The sequence below is a fragment of the Vombatus ursinus genome, unplaced genomic scaffold (genome assembly GCF_900497805.2).
Source record: "Vombatus ursinus unplaced genomic scaffold, bare-nosed wombat genome assembly UNPS02014959.1, whole genome shotgun sequence".
NCBI classification, from domain to species: domain Eukaryota; kingdom Metazoa; phylum Chordata; class Mammalia; order Diprotodontia; family Vombatidae; genus Vombatus; species Vombatus ursinus.
Window position 1 is genome coordinate 8,432,124 of NW_020954737.1, and position 18,118 is coordinate 8,450,241.

The 18,118-nt window shown below is 37.7% G+C and overlaps 1 protein-coding gene across 1 annotated transcript in view; it reads right to left on the minus strand.

The window, feature by feature from the left end:
- Positions 1-428: 428 nt before the first annotated feature.
- Positions 429-18,118, minus strand: part of UBXN7 (UBX domain protein 7) — a 52,292-nt gene continuing 34,602 nt past the window's right edge. Inside the window, exons 4-11 of the mRNA XM_027845285.1 lie at positions 16,180-16,245; positions 14,239-14,351; positions 12,900-13,046; positions 11,763-11,853; positions 9,199-9,326; positions 7,585-7,978; positions 7,402-7,481; positions 429-3,982 (exon numbers count right to left, since the gene is read on the minus strand). Of these exons, the coding sequence (XP_027701086.1) occupies positions 3,821-3,982; positions 7,402-7,481; positions 7,585-7,978; positions 9,199-9,326; positions 11,763-11,853; positions 12,900-13,046; positions 14,239-14,351; positions 16,180-16,245 (1,181 nt within the window). The 3' untranslated portion in view covers positions 429-3,820. The remainder of the gene's footprint in view (positions 3,983-7,401; positions 7,482-7,584; positions 7,979-9,198; positions 9,327-11,762; positions 11,854-12,899; positions 13,047-14,238; positions 14,352-16,179; positions 16,246-18,118) is intronic.

Consider the following 18,118-nt stretch of genomic DNA (forward strand, 5'->3'; position numbering starts at 1 on the left):
TAATTAGTAGTAAAAGCTAGCCCCTCAAAAGAGATGATTAGTAAATTTCTATGCTCAGGGCAAGTCCTCTAAAAAATCTGCTATCATTTTTCCCGTTTTTCATTTCCAAATTTTAACAGACTGAGCCAAATTAAAGTCGTATAATTTTAAATTTAAGCTCTGTTAGTAATTTTTGGAGGAATGGGTCTTTGAAATAGAATTGACTACCATAACTAAAAACAATCTTCCCAAGTCATAAAAATTCTTGTCTTTCAGTGGGTGCTTCCTGGATCAAATTAAAAAATATTTCTCTTTATCTTAAATTCTCCTGAACTCACTTTCCCTGCCAGCTCCCAATTAATTCCTCTGGCCTGGCTTATTTCGCAGGTGTGTTGCCTTCCCAACCCTCCCCCTCCCCCAACCCTTCCCACCTATTAAATACCCTCCCATCCTGCCCCAGTGTATTGAAGAAAATAACCATTATTATCAAAGTAGTTGAACTGTTGTGTAAAGTTATACTTTTGAGAATCTGGACGCTGACCCCACAAATGCCTTCCCCTGAAGATCAAAGCAGGCTAGGAAAAGCATCAAACTAGAGGAAGTAAATACTGTAAGAGGACTGTGCTCAGACATTCTTAAGTCTGTGTCTGGATTATGGATTCTTTATCTCTGACCCCCTAACCTCCAGTTACCACTTAAACCAATAACACAACCAGTTAGTGTAATTCATATAAACCATTTCTTCTCAGCAATCCCCCTCCCAGAAACAGTACTAGGACAAGACGAAGGGCTTTTATAGTCACAACATTCTCTCCCTTATCTTAGTCCAGAAAGAGACTCAAAGAGCAAGGGAAAGTCTTGAAAGAAGCCAAAATGTACAACAAATGTGCTTCTCTCTCAACCCACTTTAAACAGTTCCACCATAACCCAAACCCTCACTGCTAAATCATAGCACTTTCCTCTTTGCCTCCAAAATAGCCAAAAATCACTTTTTACTTAGTTCAAAGAATCTTGAAGAGAAAGAAGGCATAAAAAAAGGAAGTGGATTAATTTTAAGTAAAGCAGCAGCAAATTTTTCTGGGATTGGAGAATGCTAGATAAAGTATGTGCTCCACGAGGGGGAGTTGTAGCTGTGTCCTCTTACTGGAGCCCTAACAACCTCAAGATGGTTACGTCTCTACTGTGAGATAAAATAATTCAATGACCATACTCTGAACTTTAAGGCTAAAAGTGTGCTTAGGAAGGGGGAAATCTCTTTTCAGTTTTCTACCTCCAACCCTGTCTCCTGCCCTCAAGATTCACTATACTAAACAGAAATAGTCACCCAAGAATGACTGGGCTTTATCAGAAAGCCTGGAACCCGTCTTTGAAAAGACTACAACATCTGACTATTTTTCTTAAAAAGGGGACTATCAAAGGAAGTGGGCATGGAGGTCAATGGGTGATTTATCAGAGAACATTTCACACACTTAGCTGTCACTCTGCTCATAAATCTGTACCTCACAAGTGGACCTACTTCACTGGTCTTTCCCCTAGTCCTAGAAGACACCCTGACCTTGTGCCATATGAAAACTCAAGGTTTCTAAATCCTTCTCTAATTCAAAACTGCCATTTCTTCCTGTGTACTACTGATAATACACAGTGCTTCTCCTTAGTTATTAACAAGTGCTCATATCTAAGGCCCTCCAATATATTATTTGCAGAGATTACCAAGAAAGTTGTGTTTTTGCAAGGAATCAGAAGCTGCTGGTAAACCTGTGGATCCTGTGCAAAAACAACAAAGTGGTGCTGTTTAGTCACCAATCTGGATAGATAACTCTGACTCAATGCATACAGGAAACTGTAATTATATAAATATATTTATAAATATTTATACAATTATATACTTATACATAAGCACTTACACAGACTTAGGAAAATGTAAGGACATTCATTTGTAAAGATCCATTAAAGAATAAACACTTTCCCATGATTTCCTATAGAAGACATATATTTCATTCTTTAGTGAGGGTGCCTCACCAATCAATCGTTAGAAATCACACTTCACAATCGTGTACTAACAGAAGATAATCCCCTCCTCCTTTATCCCTTGGGTGCTAAAAGGTAAGATCTCTTAAAATAGACAGGAAGCCTAAAAGTCTCTGAAAATATATCTGAATTTGGGTTACAAGTTAAAGTTTGTCTTTATTTCCAACATTAGAAATTTATTTTTTCTCTAAGGTGCAGAAATGAACCAGCCTAATCAACAGTGACAAAACTGAGTACACACTATATTATGATCTCTATACAGACTTAAAGTTTTAGTTCTATTGGCATCTTCACCCCAGTCCCTACTTTACTTTCCTGCTAACTCAAAATAAGAAAGGGCTAAGTGAATGGTGTTGCATTCATTTAAAATAACTTCTTCTCTGGAGCTAAATATCAAATTCTCACTTTTCATACAATTAAATGAGGCTTTTGGTGGCAGGAAAAAATACAATTGCTGGAGATTACTAAGAGCAGCTTTTCTCACTCCAGTTATTAAATGCTGCTTTATGGACTGAGTTTAAAGTTGTTCTCTTAAGAGATGCTTTTAGTTCTGAAGCCACTGAACATCCTTTGGCTGTAATAGGTGTAGGAAGAACCAAAGCTCAGCTCATTTAGTCACATAACCTCTTAAAGACTATTTTACCCTGGGGTCAAAATGAATTTGGATTATTCCTAACTAAAGAAGCCCACCATTCAGAATTACTTCTTTTCTCTTTTCTCTGAGGCAGCCCTAAAGCACCATAGATAAGACCAACAGCAAGGCCAATTTCTAATTTACAGTTACCATTTTACTGCATGATTGTAAAACTACAACTAAAAAAAAAAAAGAGCAAAGAACAAACAAAAGAAAAAAAGAGCAAAAAACAAAAAAGACTCCTGCCATTCTTAAACCTTTTGTTGGACCCAGAAAATGGAAGAGGCCAGGAAATGTTATGCTGTCCTAAGAATAAACACATTCCTTTTCCCAACACAAGAAGTTTTTGAAATTATGGAAAATCTTAAGATGTTAGCTTGAAAATGGTCATAAAGGATTCAGTAATTTCAATGAATTACTATTCACTCCTAGTATGTTGGTATCAACAGCTTCCATAAAATAATTTCAAATAAAGAGCAATGGACAAAACTGTCTAAGGCAGGAGAGTTGAAAGCCATCCTAATCTATCTCATCCCATATCTGACAATCAACTTCCCAACAGCACATATACCATGGACCTATTCTTCTACAGGAGAGATGAGGGAAAGAGAAAATTAAATTTTTTTTTTGGACAAACTATCAAAAGGAGTGCTTTTCTCCACATAAGTAAAAGCCTGGGCATTTTGTTACATGATACTTCTTACATGGAACTTGAAAAAAAAAATGAAGACACCTTTTCTTTTCTCCCAAGAATAAAGAATAAGATGGTGATGGAAGGTGGTTCTTTTTTTTTTTTTTAATCTGGCCCTTCCTCTGCCACAGGAAACTGAGGTCACATTATTTTTCTTATTTCCAGAGAGTGATGCGCAAGACAGCATCCCTCTTTCCCAAATGGAAAAAGCATTTCCTGCCTCAAGTATTAGGACAGATGGTATACTTAGGTTTTCATTTGGTCACCAGATTAGGGGGGAAAAGGAAGAAAGTGGAGAGAGAAGGAAGGAGGAAGGACAGAGGACAGAGAGAAAGACGCTGTGGAGGAGAGCTCAGACAAAGAAGAGAGTAGGTGGGGGCCATTTGCCCAGTTTGGCTCTGTGGTCCTAGGAGCCAAACTGCACACTCAGGGACACAGTATCCCAAGTAAAAGGATGAGGGGCAGCTGAGAGAGGTCAGGCCACGGTGCTAATTTCTTTCCTGTACAAAGACAGTCTCTTGAGGACAGAGGCCTGCCTCTTGTAATGTAATGTCATAGTCAAGATGAGAAAGCTTCCTTCGAGGGAAGTTGGTGAGAAGTTCAAAACGTTCATTTGGGTATCCTTTTGACTGCACATGCTTCACCAGAGCCTAGACAGAGGGGAGAGAGAAAGAGAGCATAAGCATCAGATGAGAAGGACAGAAACAACATTTAGCATGTAGTGAATCAGAAACAATAATGCCTCATTTTATACAGTACTATTAGGGAATTTCCTTGGTATCTGAAAAGTATTCTAAGTGCCAAAACTTTAAGAAATAATTTAACCCCCTTTGGAACTCAATTTCAAACAGCTCTTCATGAGTCAGTCATCATTATAAGTATTAATTATCATTCTGTATTGTAATCCAAATAATGATTTTACTGAGGTATGTAAGGGTACTTGCCTCTAAAGTAAATAACCCCATTCTGCTATGCTTTAAATTGGTGCATATTTTAAAAATATTTTTTGTTTCCCTCTCCTCTGCCTATAATTTCCTGCTGCTGTCAGTATGCCCCTTTCTAATAGTCCCTCCCCCTTCAAAAAACACTGCTTCTAATTATGTATTAGCTACTTAGCCCTATTATTATTCTCTAGGGCAGATACACCAAGTGTGTTAAAGTTACACTGAGGTACCTTAAGAGATGAGAGTCAATGCAAATTCATTTCTGACAGGAACTTCCTAGGATTTATACTTATATCTGAAGGTGAAAAAAATCAGTCAGATGACCTCTTGACCAATCTACATATCAGATTACAATAAACTATGATTACCTTAGATAAACTAGATAAAAATATTCTTTGGATAATTACCACCTCACTTCCATCTGCCTCAGCTGTTCCTCTATTAACCATAGCTATAGCCTAAGAGAAGAGCTGACCTTTAACAAAAAGCTAAATCTTGAGACTAACAACCATGTTCTTTTCTAACAAACAATGGTATCTTGAGATTGTTTTAAAAGGCATACTGGAAAGCTAAGACAATAAAAGCATACCAAATTAAGATTCTAGGAGGTAATGAAGCGTAATAGAAAACAATGGACAAGTCCAAAGACGCATGTTATGGGGATGGATTTATCATGTACTAGCTGATCTTGGCTGGGTCACCAGCCACCTCTTTGAGTTTCAATGGAAATAAGAGGATATTACTTACCCTGCCTATCTCACAGGGTTGTTGTGAAGGCTGAATGAGAATGTATCTGAAAACCATCAAGTTATAGTAACATAAGGTATCATATAGAATCTGGGATTAATAGCTGATGCTAAGGAGTCCAGTGAGCTCCCCGAACAGATTCCCAATTTTATTGTGAAGAAAAGCTGTTTCATTTTTCAAAGACTTGGGATAACATGGGGGAAGGCTGGGGTTAGGGATACAAAGACAAAAACAGTCCTGGCCCTAGTCTCCCTTATTGAAGACAGTAAATTTAAGACTTCTATTCAGTTTTCCCTCCTTTCCACCACTTTAAGGGCTACTGTGATGGTGAAATAGTAAAGTAACACATTTCAAAAAGTAGGAACAAGTGGTGATTTTAATATTGAAGACTGTGGGGTAAAACTTTGGATGAACTATTTCAAAACCCACACTAAAGCACAATGAGGAAACCAAAGGGAAGATTATAAGATTTTAAACTATTAGCTCTTCTTCAGTAGTAATTAATAATAGTTTATGTTTATGTAATACTTTATAAAGTGCTTTTACATACATTCTCTCATTTGATCCCCACAACCACCTTTTGAGGTAGGTTCTGCTAATATTATCTGCATTTTCAGAGGTTAAGTCTCTTACTCAATATCACCAGAAATTCTTGTGCCACTCTAGGGGTTTGACCCTTCCCCTGATGTCACTGCCACTTGTGTCATCCTTTTCTGGGTCTATTGTCACTGAACCACTTTCTTCTGTGGCTGTCTTTGTGCTAAACACTTTAAGTCCCTGCTCTAACTCTAAGACAAACTGTCTGGGCCTCATCGTTAGCCGACAAATCTCAATGACAAAAGCCCAAAGCCTTCCTTCTGAATAGGAAAACTCTCTGGGCCAACTCCAGTTCTGCACCTGACAGTATTACCTACTAAGATGGGTCACAGGAAGGGTGCCTGCTGAGATGCCTGGAGCCTCCACCACTGTAATACAGCTACACTATTCCAACAGCCCTGAGGTCCTGATGCCCTAGTTTCTACTGTAGGCCTCAGGAGTTGCCTTGTCTTTAAGAGCTACCAAAATAAAACCGGAGGGCTCTTAAAGAAACAATACAATCCACCAAAGGTCCTGAAATGGGGATGGGTAGGGCTATATCTGCACCCAACAAAATTTGAGTTTCAATGTGTGAAATTTCATTAAGGAAACTGAACAGAACCATCTATTCTCCTTTGGTTTTCCTACATATCAGAGTTGGGGCAAGGTGCTAAGTTCTAAAAGGCTTCTCAGGATTTTGGCAATAGTGACAATAAAGAGGGGGGGAGCCAGCAGAAGGGCCATGGCAATGTTATAATCTAAGAATGGAAGAGAATAACACCAGCGGCAGACACCATAAAATAACCCAAAGTGTAAAATAAAAGTCACTGGAAAAGCAACCTTTGACAAATCAGGATATTACGGCCCTAAAATTAATGTCTTCAGTCTTATTCATGGAACTAAAACCTATATAATTTCCACTACCTTTTGTAAAATATATTTTAGGAAATATATAAATCTTTAAAATTACTTGCTAATAAAAAGTCTCCATTTGAGAAGAACCACTTTGATGAGTTAAAAGCAACTAAGTTTCCATGTTCCTTAAACTCATCATTGTGATTAAGTAATTTTGGTGAAAACCATACTTCAATTTTAAATTTTGTATCTAAAATCTTTTCTGAGGTTTTGATAAGATTTGATAAGAGGTCACTTAGTTATGTGCTGAAAAAAGAAAGTGAACAGAAAGAACGGCCTTCTCTAAGTAATTTTATTTTTTTGGGGGGGGGCCGAGGCAGTGGGGTTAAGTGACTTGCCCAGGGTCACACATCTAGTGAGCGTTATGTGTCTGAGGTCACATTTGAACTCAGGTCCTCCTGACTTCAAGGTCGGTGCTCTATCCACTGCGCCACCTAGCTGCCCCTCTAAGTAATTTTAGATTAGAGCTCAAAATACTCAAGGAAGAAAATAACCTTGGCTCCTCTCTGACGGAAAGAAAACCTAGATCTGTTTGTAAAACTAGCCTGCTTTCCTCCCATACGAGATTAAATGAGTGACTTAGGGTTCACCTTTATAAAATCTAATGTTAACAAGGCCTTCTTTGCCTTGGCTCCTTTATAGATCCGAAAATGGCACACTTCAGACAATTTGCCATAGTCATTTAGCAAATCAAGGGGAATGCCACTGTTGCGATTTTTCACTTCTGCTTTCAGTCCATAGGCAAGATAGCCTCAAGTGCCTAGAACAGTACTATGAAAATATACCATTTATTGTTGCTTCTGATTGTTTCAGAGGAGCATCAAAGAACTGTTCTAATTAGATAACTTCTCTGCCCCATGTAAAATGTTCTAGTTAATTCTACTTACTAGAAGTTTAGCTTGTTCTGGAAGTGTGATCTGTTCCCTCTTTCCATCTGGATACCTCAACATCAGCTGTGCTTTTGGTCCTAAATAAATAAAAGATATGACAATACAGAGGGAATATAGTAAGATATGAAGACAAATGGTTTAGCATAATGTTCTTATTTTAAGAAACTAAAATTAACTCACCATTCATTTCCAGCCCTTCTGAAAGCCCATCTGACTTCTCAGGTAACACCTCCAATATTTCAGAATCCATGCCTGACAGTACTTGGTGGTTTGTTGCAGTTCCAGGCTCAGTCCTAGCTGAGGGCTCAGTCTGAGGCCTCCGGCTCTCCTCTTTCCTATGCAATAAGTCTTTGTGGGGAGATTTCCTAGATTTGGCAGTATTCTCTACCTCCTCTTCCTCATCAGAACCACAAACTGATATGAATTCCTCACTTCCAGAAAAAAGTTCAGATTCAGACTCTTCATCTGAGCGGCTGTCCTGTTTTGCCTGTGTAGAATCAAAATGTGTCTCTTGCAAGGAGGCTCTGATAGCAGCTTCTAGCTGGCTGTCTTCACTTGCATCTATAAGGCTCTCCTGTCAGGTGCAGATATGAGACATAAGTGAGGGGGAAAACACAATTAACAAACCCTAAAACAGTCAATCAAATTAAAAAGAACATGAAAAATGCAGCAGCCAAGATGTTAAGAATAATATCTTACTCTAAAGCAAGAGGACAACAACTTTTGCCTACCTCCTTGGAATGAACTCCAACCAAAGGAACATTTTCATTTCCCCTCCTGGCTCCCTCACCACCTCACCCCATTACCAGTGGGAAGACCGTTGCAGGGTAAATGTTATAGATTTTGGCAGATGAGGAACATTTAGTTACTGCCTCAACTGTTGATATTAGCAAGTCATTCTGTGAATTGTTTTTTACAAATTAGTTAAAAAGTTTAATATTCTAAAACAAGACAACTAAATCCTCTACTTAAATGCCAAATTGAATTCCTCAAGCACAATTAAACTGACTTCTAGAATTGTTATAACTCTGTCCTATAATTTCTTGTAGCTATTGATTAGTCAAGGTAGGAATGATAATTTCCTACTATTTTGTAACTTCCTCCATGATTTCAACTACAAGCCTAAAAATACTACTTTTTCGGTTAATTATCCAGCAAAACTTTTGACAATTTGGTATGTTAAGGGGATCAGGAGAGTCAACTAGTCCAAAAACTTGGACAAACAGGAGTCACTTTATATTACCTCAGATTGGATTTCTAATTTTTCCTCTAAAGCCGTGTAATTGAAAGGGATATGATTTATACATTCCTCACTACTGTTCACTTTAATTCCCACCCCCACCCTTTTGATTTTTTAAGAAGCTGTTTGGGTTTTGAAGAGAATAACAAACTTCTAACAAATCTAGTCCCAATAAATATTTATATTTGGATCATCAGAAATGTAGGCTACTAAAGTTTTGATAGTGCTGATGACAAAGTTTTTGCTATATGTATGAGTAAAATTTTGCTCAAAAAGAAAAGAATAGAAAAGAAAACAAACCACAAAACAGAATGTAGGAAAAACTGAGGCTAGTCATCTCACAGTGACTGGTACCAGCTGGGATCTTTTCCTAAGACTTGACAATGTTTCTTGCTGACAAGGTGAGAAATTTTTTTAGAGGATGAAATCACTAACAAAGCATTGGTTTAATAGACCAAAATCATCTATGGTAGTGCTTACATATAATTAATACGATACAATATTATGTAAGATGTTAAGTTTGTGCTTAGAGTTCCCTGAACCCTTATACTTACAGAGCGGCCACATTTTTTGGGGGGATTGCTGGACAGTCCATCCAACTGACCATGCTCACCCAGGAATCCTGTCACTTGATCCAAGAAAGAGGTCACATCTAGCTGGTGCCACTCCACTAGCTTCTGACCTGAAGAAGAAAAACTAAGATATGAAACAGCATTTATGTTCAATACCTTTCCATGTGAACAATCTTACATTAGGCCTTTGCAGAATATAAATTGATGCTGAAGAAAAATTTCTTTATCTTAATATAGTACCATAAAGTATTACAAAAGTAAGAGGCATTAATTACTATTACAACTACTAGATCATACAGGCCTCAGCAGAGAGATGCAGACATTGCATCAATAAAAATCCAGGTATCATGGCCTTTGGATAAGAACAAAAGATACAGCATCAGGTACCAATTGGTATATTAACTGATTGACCGCCAGTACCACGCCAGATTCATTTACCTGCTACCATTTAGTCATCTGGAGCTGGAGACAAAAGACATCACCCTTCCTCCATTCATCTTTAGCCAGGAAAGTGGTCCCCAGTGAGTCACACTGACTGAGCTGAGGAGGTGTTTATTCATTAATAGGACAAAGACCTACTTGGTTCAAAAATGACTCTTTTCCTTGGAAAAGGAGGAACTGACCTCCACTGACCTTCAGATAGGGCAGAGCTGTGAATGCAGAAAATAAGACATTTGCTTCTAATCTTCATGGGGAGGAACTGAAGAGCAAAGGAGTATGTCTGGAGGTCCATATTACCTGCCTAGGGTTTCAAGACACAGGTCTTTTGCTCCCTTTTCTGGATCTTTTGTTCTTACTGCTCTTGCATTCTAGCAGGCCAAGTGAGCCAAGCTATTTTTCCCTGTGTCTTCTCTTTTTTGTCTTCTGGAGGATGGAACAAGTGTTTCGGAGTCTCAATTCTCTGAGGGTTGTAGCAGAGAGAAGGCTGCTCTTCTAGTGGGCATATCAAGAAGCAGGGATTTTTCTCTCTCGGTTGAAGTTGAAAAGTCTGTGTGGCCTCATGTCAAGGGAGGCTCAATGGGGTCCAGGAAAGGTACTCATTGCCATCTTCCTTTCAAAAGGAATTATGCATTATGTATACGTAATGTTTTTAGAATTATTGTTAAGGATTTTATCTTCACATGAGCCATTTTTAAAAGATTTGACAATATATACTGAATTAGGCATTTCACACCTGATAGTCATACAAGTGTGGTAGTCTGTGTTAAATACCTTTCTTGAGCAAAACTGTATTTATTCAGGCTAGGTAATCTAGCTACTGTCAGCAAAGACCCCAGGTGAAAAAGGACATGCTCTTCACAGATTTGGGATACTAATGCAGCAATAATAGTTTCTGACACAAGAATGCAGATGGTCAGGTAACTAGTTCAGAAGATGGAGCAGTACCATTAACATAAGATAATATGTCACACATAGAGGACCTATGCAAATGTTTCTAGTAATAAACTTGTAGGTTCATTCTTGGACTACTGCAACTAATAAAACTTGTAAGCAAAACATGCAATATGGCTTCTAACCCCACTATATTCAAACTGCTCTCTCAAAGGCCACTGTTTACCCCTCTATGGCTAAATCTGAAAGGCTTTTATCAGACCTCAACATCCTTTATCTTTCTGCCACATCTGATTTACTCCCCTATCAGCACATTCTCCTCATTTTCTCTTCTCCAGCTTTTATGACACTGCTCTTTCTTGGCTCTTCTATCTTGTTTCGTCTCTTGACACCCAAGTATGATCTCTGTCCTAGTCTTTCTTTATGCATACTGTCCCCCTGGTTCCATGGACTCACATGATACCACTATTTGGAACCTTCCCAAACCTATAAGTAAGGTACTAATACCTCTCCTAAACTCCAGTCTTATCTGTCAAGCTGTCCAGAAGGACCCTCTACTTGGATGTTCTACCAGGACCAGCCTAAGTATGTCTAACACTGAAATGATCATCTTCCTTTTAATATTTCCATTTCTGCTAAGGATACCTTTCTTTACCTTCATCCTCAGTCACTCAGACTCAAAACCTTGGCAGTCATCTCTGATCCCTTCTCTTTTCTCCTCCCCCAACATCATCCAATCAAATGTCAACTCCTATCTCTCCACATCTCTTGCATCTCTCCCCCTTTCCCCACTTATATAACCATTACTTCACTACAATTTAAGTCCTTATCACTTTCTGTCTGGACTATCACAAGCTTCTTGATGCCTTTAAGAATCCTTCCCAAACTTTCAGCCACCTAACAAGTTAGTATTCTCTCCATTCTTAGAAATGTCTAAAACTTTCTAGCACTTTCTCTGGAGTTCTCTTTTGTACCATGACTACTTGTTTTACATTATGCTTGAATACAAGGCATATCCCTTTCCCAGTCTCCAGCCCACCCCCAACACACTCTGTAGAATATAAGCCATTTAAGGACAAGAACTATGTCCATTTTAATCTTGATTTCTGAGTATACCTAGCACAGTATCTTGCATGTAATAAATGTAATTACACACAAGGCGTGCAATAATGCTTTTTGACCTGAAAGACTTGATAAATTTATGCTTATCTTACCTGTCCTTGGGTCCAAGATGGAGACGTAGGGAAAATCCCCTAATTTGTAAAATTGTATGTATCTCTGTCCTTCCTCACTGTCATGATATACCTGTCAAACCATAAGATATGAAATAGCTAACTAATCTCAAAGACATTACCAACTGCTACTTTGACATACAATGAAAATCAGCAATTCTCAAAAAGAAAGGAAAATAGGGATAAGGTTTTAGAATTGAAAAATTCAAAAGATACTCACAACTAAACTGGGCAGACTGGGGGAGGATGCTTATAAGCAGTACTAAGGCCTTTAAATTAACCTTTAGACTAAGGTTACAGAACTGTTATACAATTTATTTAAAATCAATTAAGGAATTATAAAGCTGGAAAGGACCTTGCTTTAAAGCAGTGGCATCCAACTCCGATTCCTCCAGTCCACATACTGATATATAAAACCATAAATTAACATTGTTGCTATTTTGTGATCCCTTTTTGGGGTTTTGGCAGAGATAACTAGAATGTTTGGCATTTCCTTCTCCCGCTCATTTTACAGATGAGGAAATTGAGGTAAAAAAGGTTGAGTGACTTGCCTTGGGTCACAGAGCTGAGGGTGGATTTGAACTCGGGTTTTCCTGACTCAAGGCCCAATACTCTTATCTACTGGCACCAACCTAGCTGTGCCATTAACATTATCGATGTCATATTTTCATATTTGTTTTGTTAAACATTTTTGAATTATATTTTATCCTGGTTCTGGCTGCCCTTAGGAGTAGGGCCCTTGAGTAGGTCTTGAGTTAGACCCCTCTAATCCTGTATTTTACATATGAGAACTATGAGGATCAGAGAGGTTAAGTGATGTGTAGAGGCTACAAAGATACTAAGACGGATGGGACTAGAATTACAGGTCTCCTGATTCTTAGTGTTCTTTTTGCCAAGAGAGTAAGGTAATTTTGGTGAATGACTGAGTATACCTGGTTTCTCTCTTCCCCTGCCCCACTCATAGTCTTTATTCAGCTATCATGGTATTTCAGCCATGGTAGCAGGGTTGGTTTTAATTTATAAAATTAAACGGTTGATTCACAATCAATTTCTGCCACTTCTGTTCCCCTGTAACTCAAGAAAGGAGCTTTCCTAACTCTTCCTGAGCCTCATTCCCACCTGCCAGAAAATGAAGTGTTCCCGGATAATGTTCTTCACAGCTTCATTGCTCCAGACATCCCGGTTGAGGCACTGGCAAGCAAAGTCCTGCACATTCTGGATGTTGATCATGAGCCACTTGTTCTGCATCTGACCACACTCTTTGGCCTGTGGAGGAGAGAGTTCCACACTGTGGATTAGAAATGGAATGCAAACAATGTCCGTAATGGCAGCAGCAGGATATTTTGGCACTCAGGGCTTGCTGAGTACCTCCCAGTGTTCCCAATCAGAATGGCATCTAATGAGATTTTTTCAAGAACCACATTCAGGTGAAGGAGAATTTAAGGAATCTATTTTTAATAATCTGAGTATAACTTATGCATGACTATAAAACTATGAAATTTGTTCCTGCACAGTGTAATGTGTAAATGTCCCAGTAATGAAGTTTTTTTCTCTTATTTACCCATTTATTATGAGCACCAATCTCAGAGCAAGGACAGATTTAGTGAAGGCAAAGAGAGGTAAGGAAAAGGTTCTTAGAAATCTTGGTCGAGGGCACCAATGGCACTTAAGTAAAAGGAGAACACTGAACACACTTCTCTCCAAACCATCTGCTGGCAAATGAGGGGAAAAAAAGGTCAGGATGGCGAAGGGCCTCCAAATCATGAATGGATCATAAGATAGCAGCATATGGGACCAGGTGAAGGAACTAGGGATGTTTAGCCAGGAAATGAGAAGACATGAGGGAGAAATAATAGCTGGGTTCAAGTATTTGATATTTAAAACTATTCTGAAAAGAGACTAAGGCTTGATTCATGGACAAATCTAAAAAACCAGAGCTATTTAAAAGTGGAATGAGATACTTGAGGTACTAAAAGGTTCTCTCCTCACAAGAGGTCTTCAAGTAAAGACTGGGTTGACCATCCACTGTTCAGATATGGTGCAGAGGGAATTATTACTTAGGTCAAGATTTGACTCAGTTTCCTTCCAATTCTGAGATTGCTTTTTTCCACTGGAGAAGAAAGGTGAAGCTATTAGAGAAAATGAGCTTTGGGAACTACCTATCTATGGGTACTACTATCTATCTACTATCTACAGCTTGCATCCATTATTACCCTATCTCCCAATGAGAATGAAGTTTTTCACATAAATGTTGGCCTTCAAAAGAATTTGGGTATATCATCTAATAATAATGATCACTGACAACACTAGCTTCCAAAAATGTAAATAAAATAATGTGTACTCCAAAAAATGCAGCATTGCCCAATTCAGCAGATAAAAGCATTAAGAAAAAATACTCAAAATTTTCTTCACTGTTCTTCTGGGTCATTTTGTTAAAACTTAGAATCTAAAAACTTACAGTTTCAAAGCTGCCTTTATGCATTAGATCAATAGGTGGTCGGAAGAGATCTGCAAGGGTAGTGAGCTTCTTATCTATTGCTCCTCCATTTCTCAACTCTTGTTCCTGCCGAACTGAAGAGACACAGAAATCAAACTTACTGAAATAGGAAATAGTATTTTTTAGTGTTTCCAATTACATTTTTTAGACAAAAGCTGATGTACTAATTAAGATGATCACATATGATGCAACACATTTTCAAAATGAGATAGATAGGTAACAAACTGCCCTCAATGAAACGGGGAGATTAAAAAACAAAGAAACTACTGTCCTATAACTGAGTGAAGAAATGAAACTAGATGTTGGCCTAAATGTACTGTCAATACAAAACATTATCTTTAACTAAAAAACCAGCTTTAAAATTGTAGGGAAAAGAAATCGACCACATACAACATACCATTCCTTCCAACCCTCTGCCCCCTTTTCCATTGCTATTTAGTCATTTCCTAAAGAGATGCTGGCTCCCAAATCTTCTGAAGTCCCAAGCTGGTAGCAGGTGTATGGCTGATGTCACTGTCATCCCTGACTGTACTTCAAATTTGGGGACTCTAGCAGTAGAAGGTGTGAGATAAAGAGTCCCTGTTGCTATTGACTCCTAGAAGAATATAAGATCCTCCAGTTACTCTGAATGAGTAACTAGCAGGACAGAGCATGGTCAAAGGGTTCCAAATGAATTCTCCAACCATAGTTATTCTTACTCTGAGGTCCCTCAGTTTGTCATTGGTAGAAAAAGAGCAAGAAAAGGAAAATCATATCTCTTGAAACAAAAGCCACTCTCTAGCTGAAAGGAGCCAAGGGAACTAAGCAGCCTACTGACAAGACTGACACTACTAGAACAGAAGTGTTTTAATATCATGATGAACTACAATCAACTCTTTATTTTTCAGGTCCTAAACATCTCATCTATTGATTAGACCTTGTACATCTCTCCTCCTCCCTGTCTCTCTCAGTGTTATTAGGCCTTTGTAGCCTAATGACTTAAAAATTTAAGCATTTGATCTCTTAATGATGATTAAAAAAAATTATTTAACAGGTCTGACCACATACCAGCCCACTTTCAGATAGAACAAAATCATTAAACAATTCTATCGTCTTGAATATTTAAAAGGATATAATTTTTTTTTCCATTTTAAGGAAAAATAAAACACAATACAAAAAAAAATATGAAAACTTTCCTATAGATTTAATAGGGAAAAGACTGAGCTCCTGTCCTGACATAAAGCAATTTGCAAATCATGGATACTCTTGAGTATTTACTGGTAAGCCCACTAAGAAAATCTGAGGCTACAACTCTCTGGGAAAAACTCCCTGTTTATTTAGTGCAAGGATTCTTAATTGTTCTTTGTGTCACAGACCTTTTGGCAGTCTGGTGAAGCCTAGGGACCCCTCCTAAGAATAATGATTTTAAATGCATAAAATACACAGGATTTACAAAGGAAACTAACTATATTGAAATAAAGATGTAATTTTCCCCATTCAAATTCAGATACCCACTCCAAAAACCTATTATCTATGAACCCCAAGCTAAAAATCCCTTGTTTTTATTAAACGGTAACGAACCTTTAATTAAAGAACTATTTTATAAAGCTTCCATAATTAACAATAATGATAATTTACATTTATATGGCACTTGCAAATCCACAAAATTTTTAATATATATTGTGTATCTCATTTGAACCTTAAAACTTTGAGGTAGGAAGTATAGCTATTGTTATTCCAATTTTACAGCTAGGGAAACTGAGGCACAAAGCTTAAGTTCATGGGGAACTAGTATCTAAAAACCCAGGTCTACCTGACTTGGAATCTTGTACTCTATCCACCATACTGCTTAGGCTATCTAGGGAGCAATGATTGCTAATGAACAGGACAAAGGTAAGAAAAAAATGTTCCACAGATACCCACTCGTTTCAGTCTGAAAATCTCGAAAACCATCAAATATTGAACGAGCAGGCCGCCGTCTTTTAGGAGCTACAGGAAAAAAGAAGTAAATACTTAGCCTCTGAATTTTTCATGAAATTCAATCCTAAAATTGTTTGATCTATAATTTTCTCATATCAATACACTCAACTATGACATGTTTGATAAATTACATCAACAAAAAGATCTATGCTAGTTTTGAGTCACAATCACAGAATTTCAGTGTTGAAAAGGGACCTCAGAAATCATCCTAGTCCAACTCATACCTAAAAAGGAATCTCACATACAACATACCTGACAAAAAAAGATCAGAATAGGACAAATACTGGCAGAAATTAGGCTTAGAAAAACATCTTACATCATATTCCACCATAAATTCAAAACAGATACCTGACCATCAATCCAATGAAATTACTATAGAAGCAAATCACATAACTTCACAGATATGGATAGCAGATGGATTCTTACCAAACAAAAGATAGAGGCAATTACAAAAGATAAAATGATCACTTTGACTATATGAAATTGATACTTCTGCACAAACCAAATTAATATATCTAGAATAACAAGCGGTCAACTGGGGAAAAAAATCTTTTCCCCCTGTTTAATAGCATTTTATTTTTTCCAATTACATTCAAAGTTAGTTTTTTCTTTTTTTAAACTTAATAGATGTTTATTGAATTGAATTGTTGAATCCATAAATTTATTAAGCATTCTGTGTATGGTTCTACCCAAGTCATTATTAAAAATGTTAAAAAGAAAAGGACCAAGGACAGATCTCTGCAACACTACTACAGAATTCCCTCCAGGGTGACATGGATTCATTAATCAACATTCTTTGCTTCCAATTGGTCAACCAGTTCCAAAACCACCTAAGTATATATCTGTCCACCTTATTCACAGTGATATTGGAGAGACTTTATTAAATGCATTCCTAAAGTGCAGGTATACTGTGTCCATCACATTCCCTTAATATAATAGTCAAGTAATCCTGTCAAAAAAGTAAAGTAGGTTACAAAGTTAGTTTTCAACATTCACTCGTACAAGATTTTTAGTTCCAAATTTTTTTCTCCCTTTCTCCCCTCCCCTCTCTCCAAAATAGCATGCAGTCTGATAGAGGCTATACATGTACAATCATATTAAATATATTTCCACATTAGTTATGCTGTGAAAGAAGAATCAGAACAAAAGGGAAAAAACAAAAAAAAGAGAGAGAAAAACAGTATGCTTCGATCTATATTCAGACTCCACAGTGGTTTCTCTGGACGTGGACTCCATCATGAGTCCCTTGGAATTATCTTAGATCAGAGACTCCCAAACTTATTTGGCTACCGTCCCTTTTGCAAAAATAAAATAAATTACTAAGCACTTCCCTGGGGTTAGGTTAGATTAACCCTTATTTTTATTCAACACCTCCCAATTGCATCCAAGGCTACTACAGCCCCACCACCTCCCCATTATCCCAGCACCCCCAAGAGGGCAGTATCACCTATTTTGTGACCTATGTTTAGATCACTGCACTGCTGAGAAGAGCTAAGTCATTCATAGTTGATCATCACACAATGTTCCTATTACTGTATACAATGTCCACCTGGTTTTGTTCATTTCACTTTGCATCAGTTTGTGTAAGACTTTCCAGATTTTTCTGAAGTCTGCTTGCTCATCATTTCTAACAGCATAACAGTATTCTATTACATTCATATACTACAACTTGTTCAGCCACTCCCCAACTGATGGACAGATCTTTAACTTCCAATTCTTTAGCACCACAGAAAGAGCTGCTATAAATATTATTGTACATGTGGGTTCTTTTCCCATATTTATGATCTCTTTGGAATACAGACCTAGTAATGGTATTGCTGGATCAAAGAGTATGCAGAAATCAAAACAACTCTGAGGTACCACATCACACCTATCAGAATGG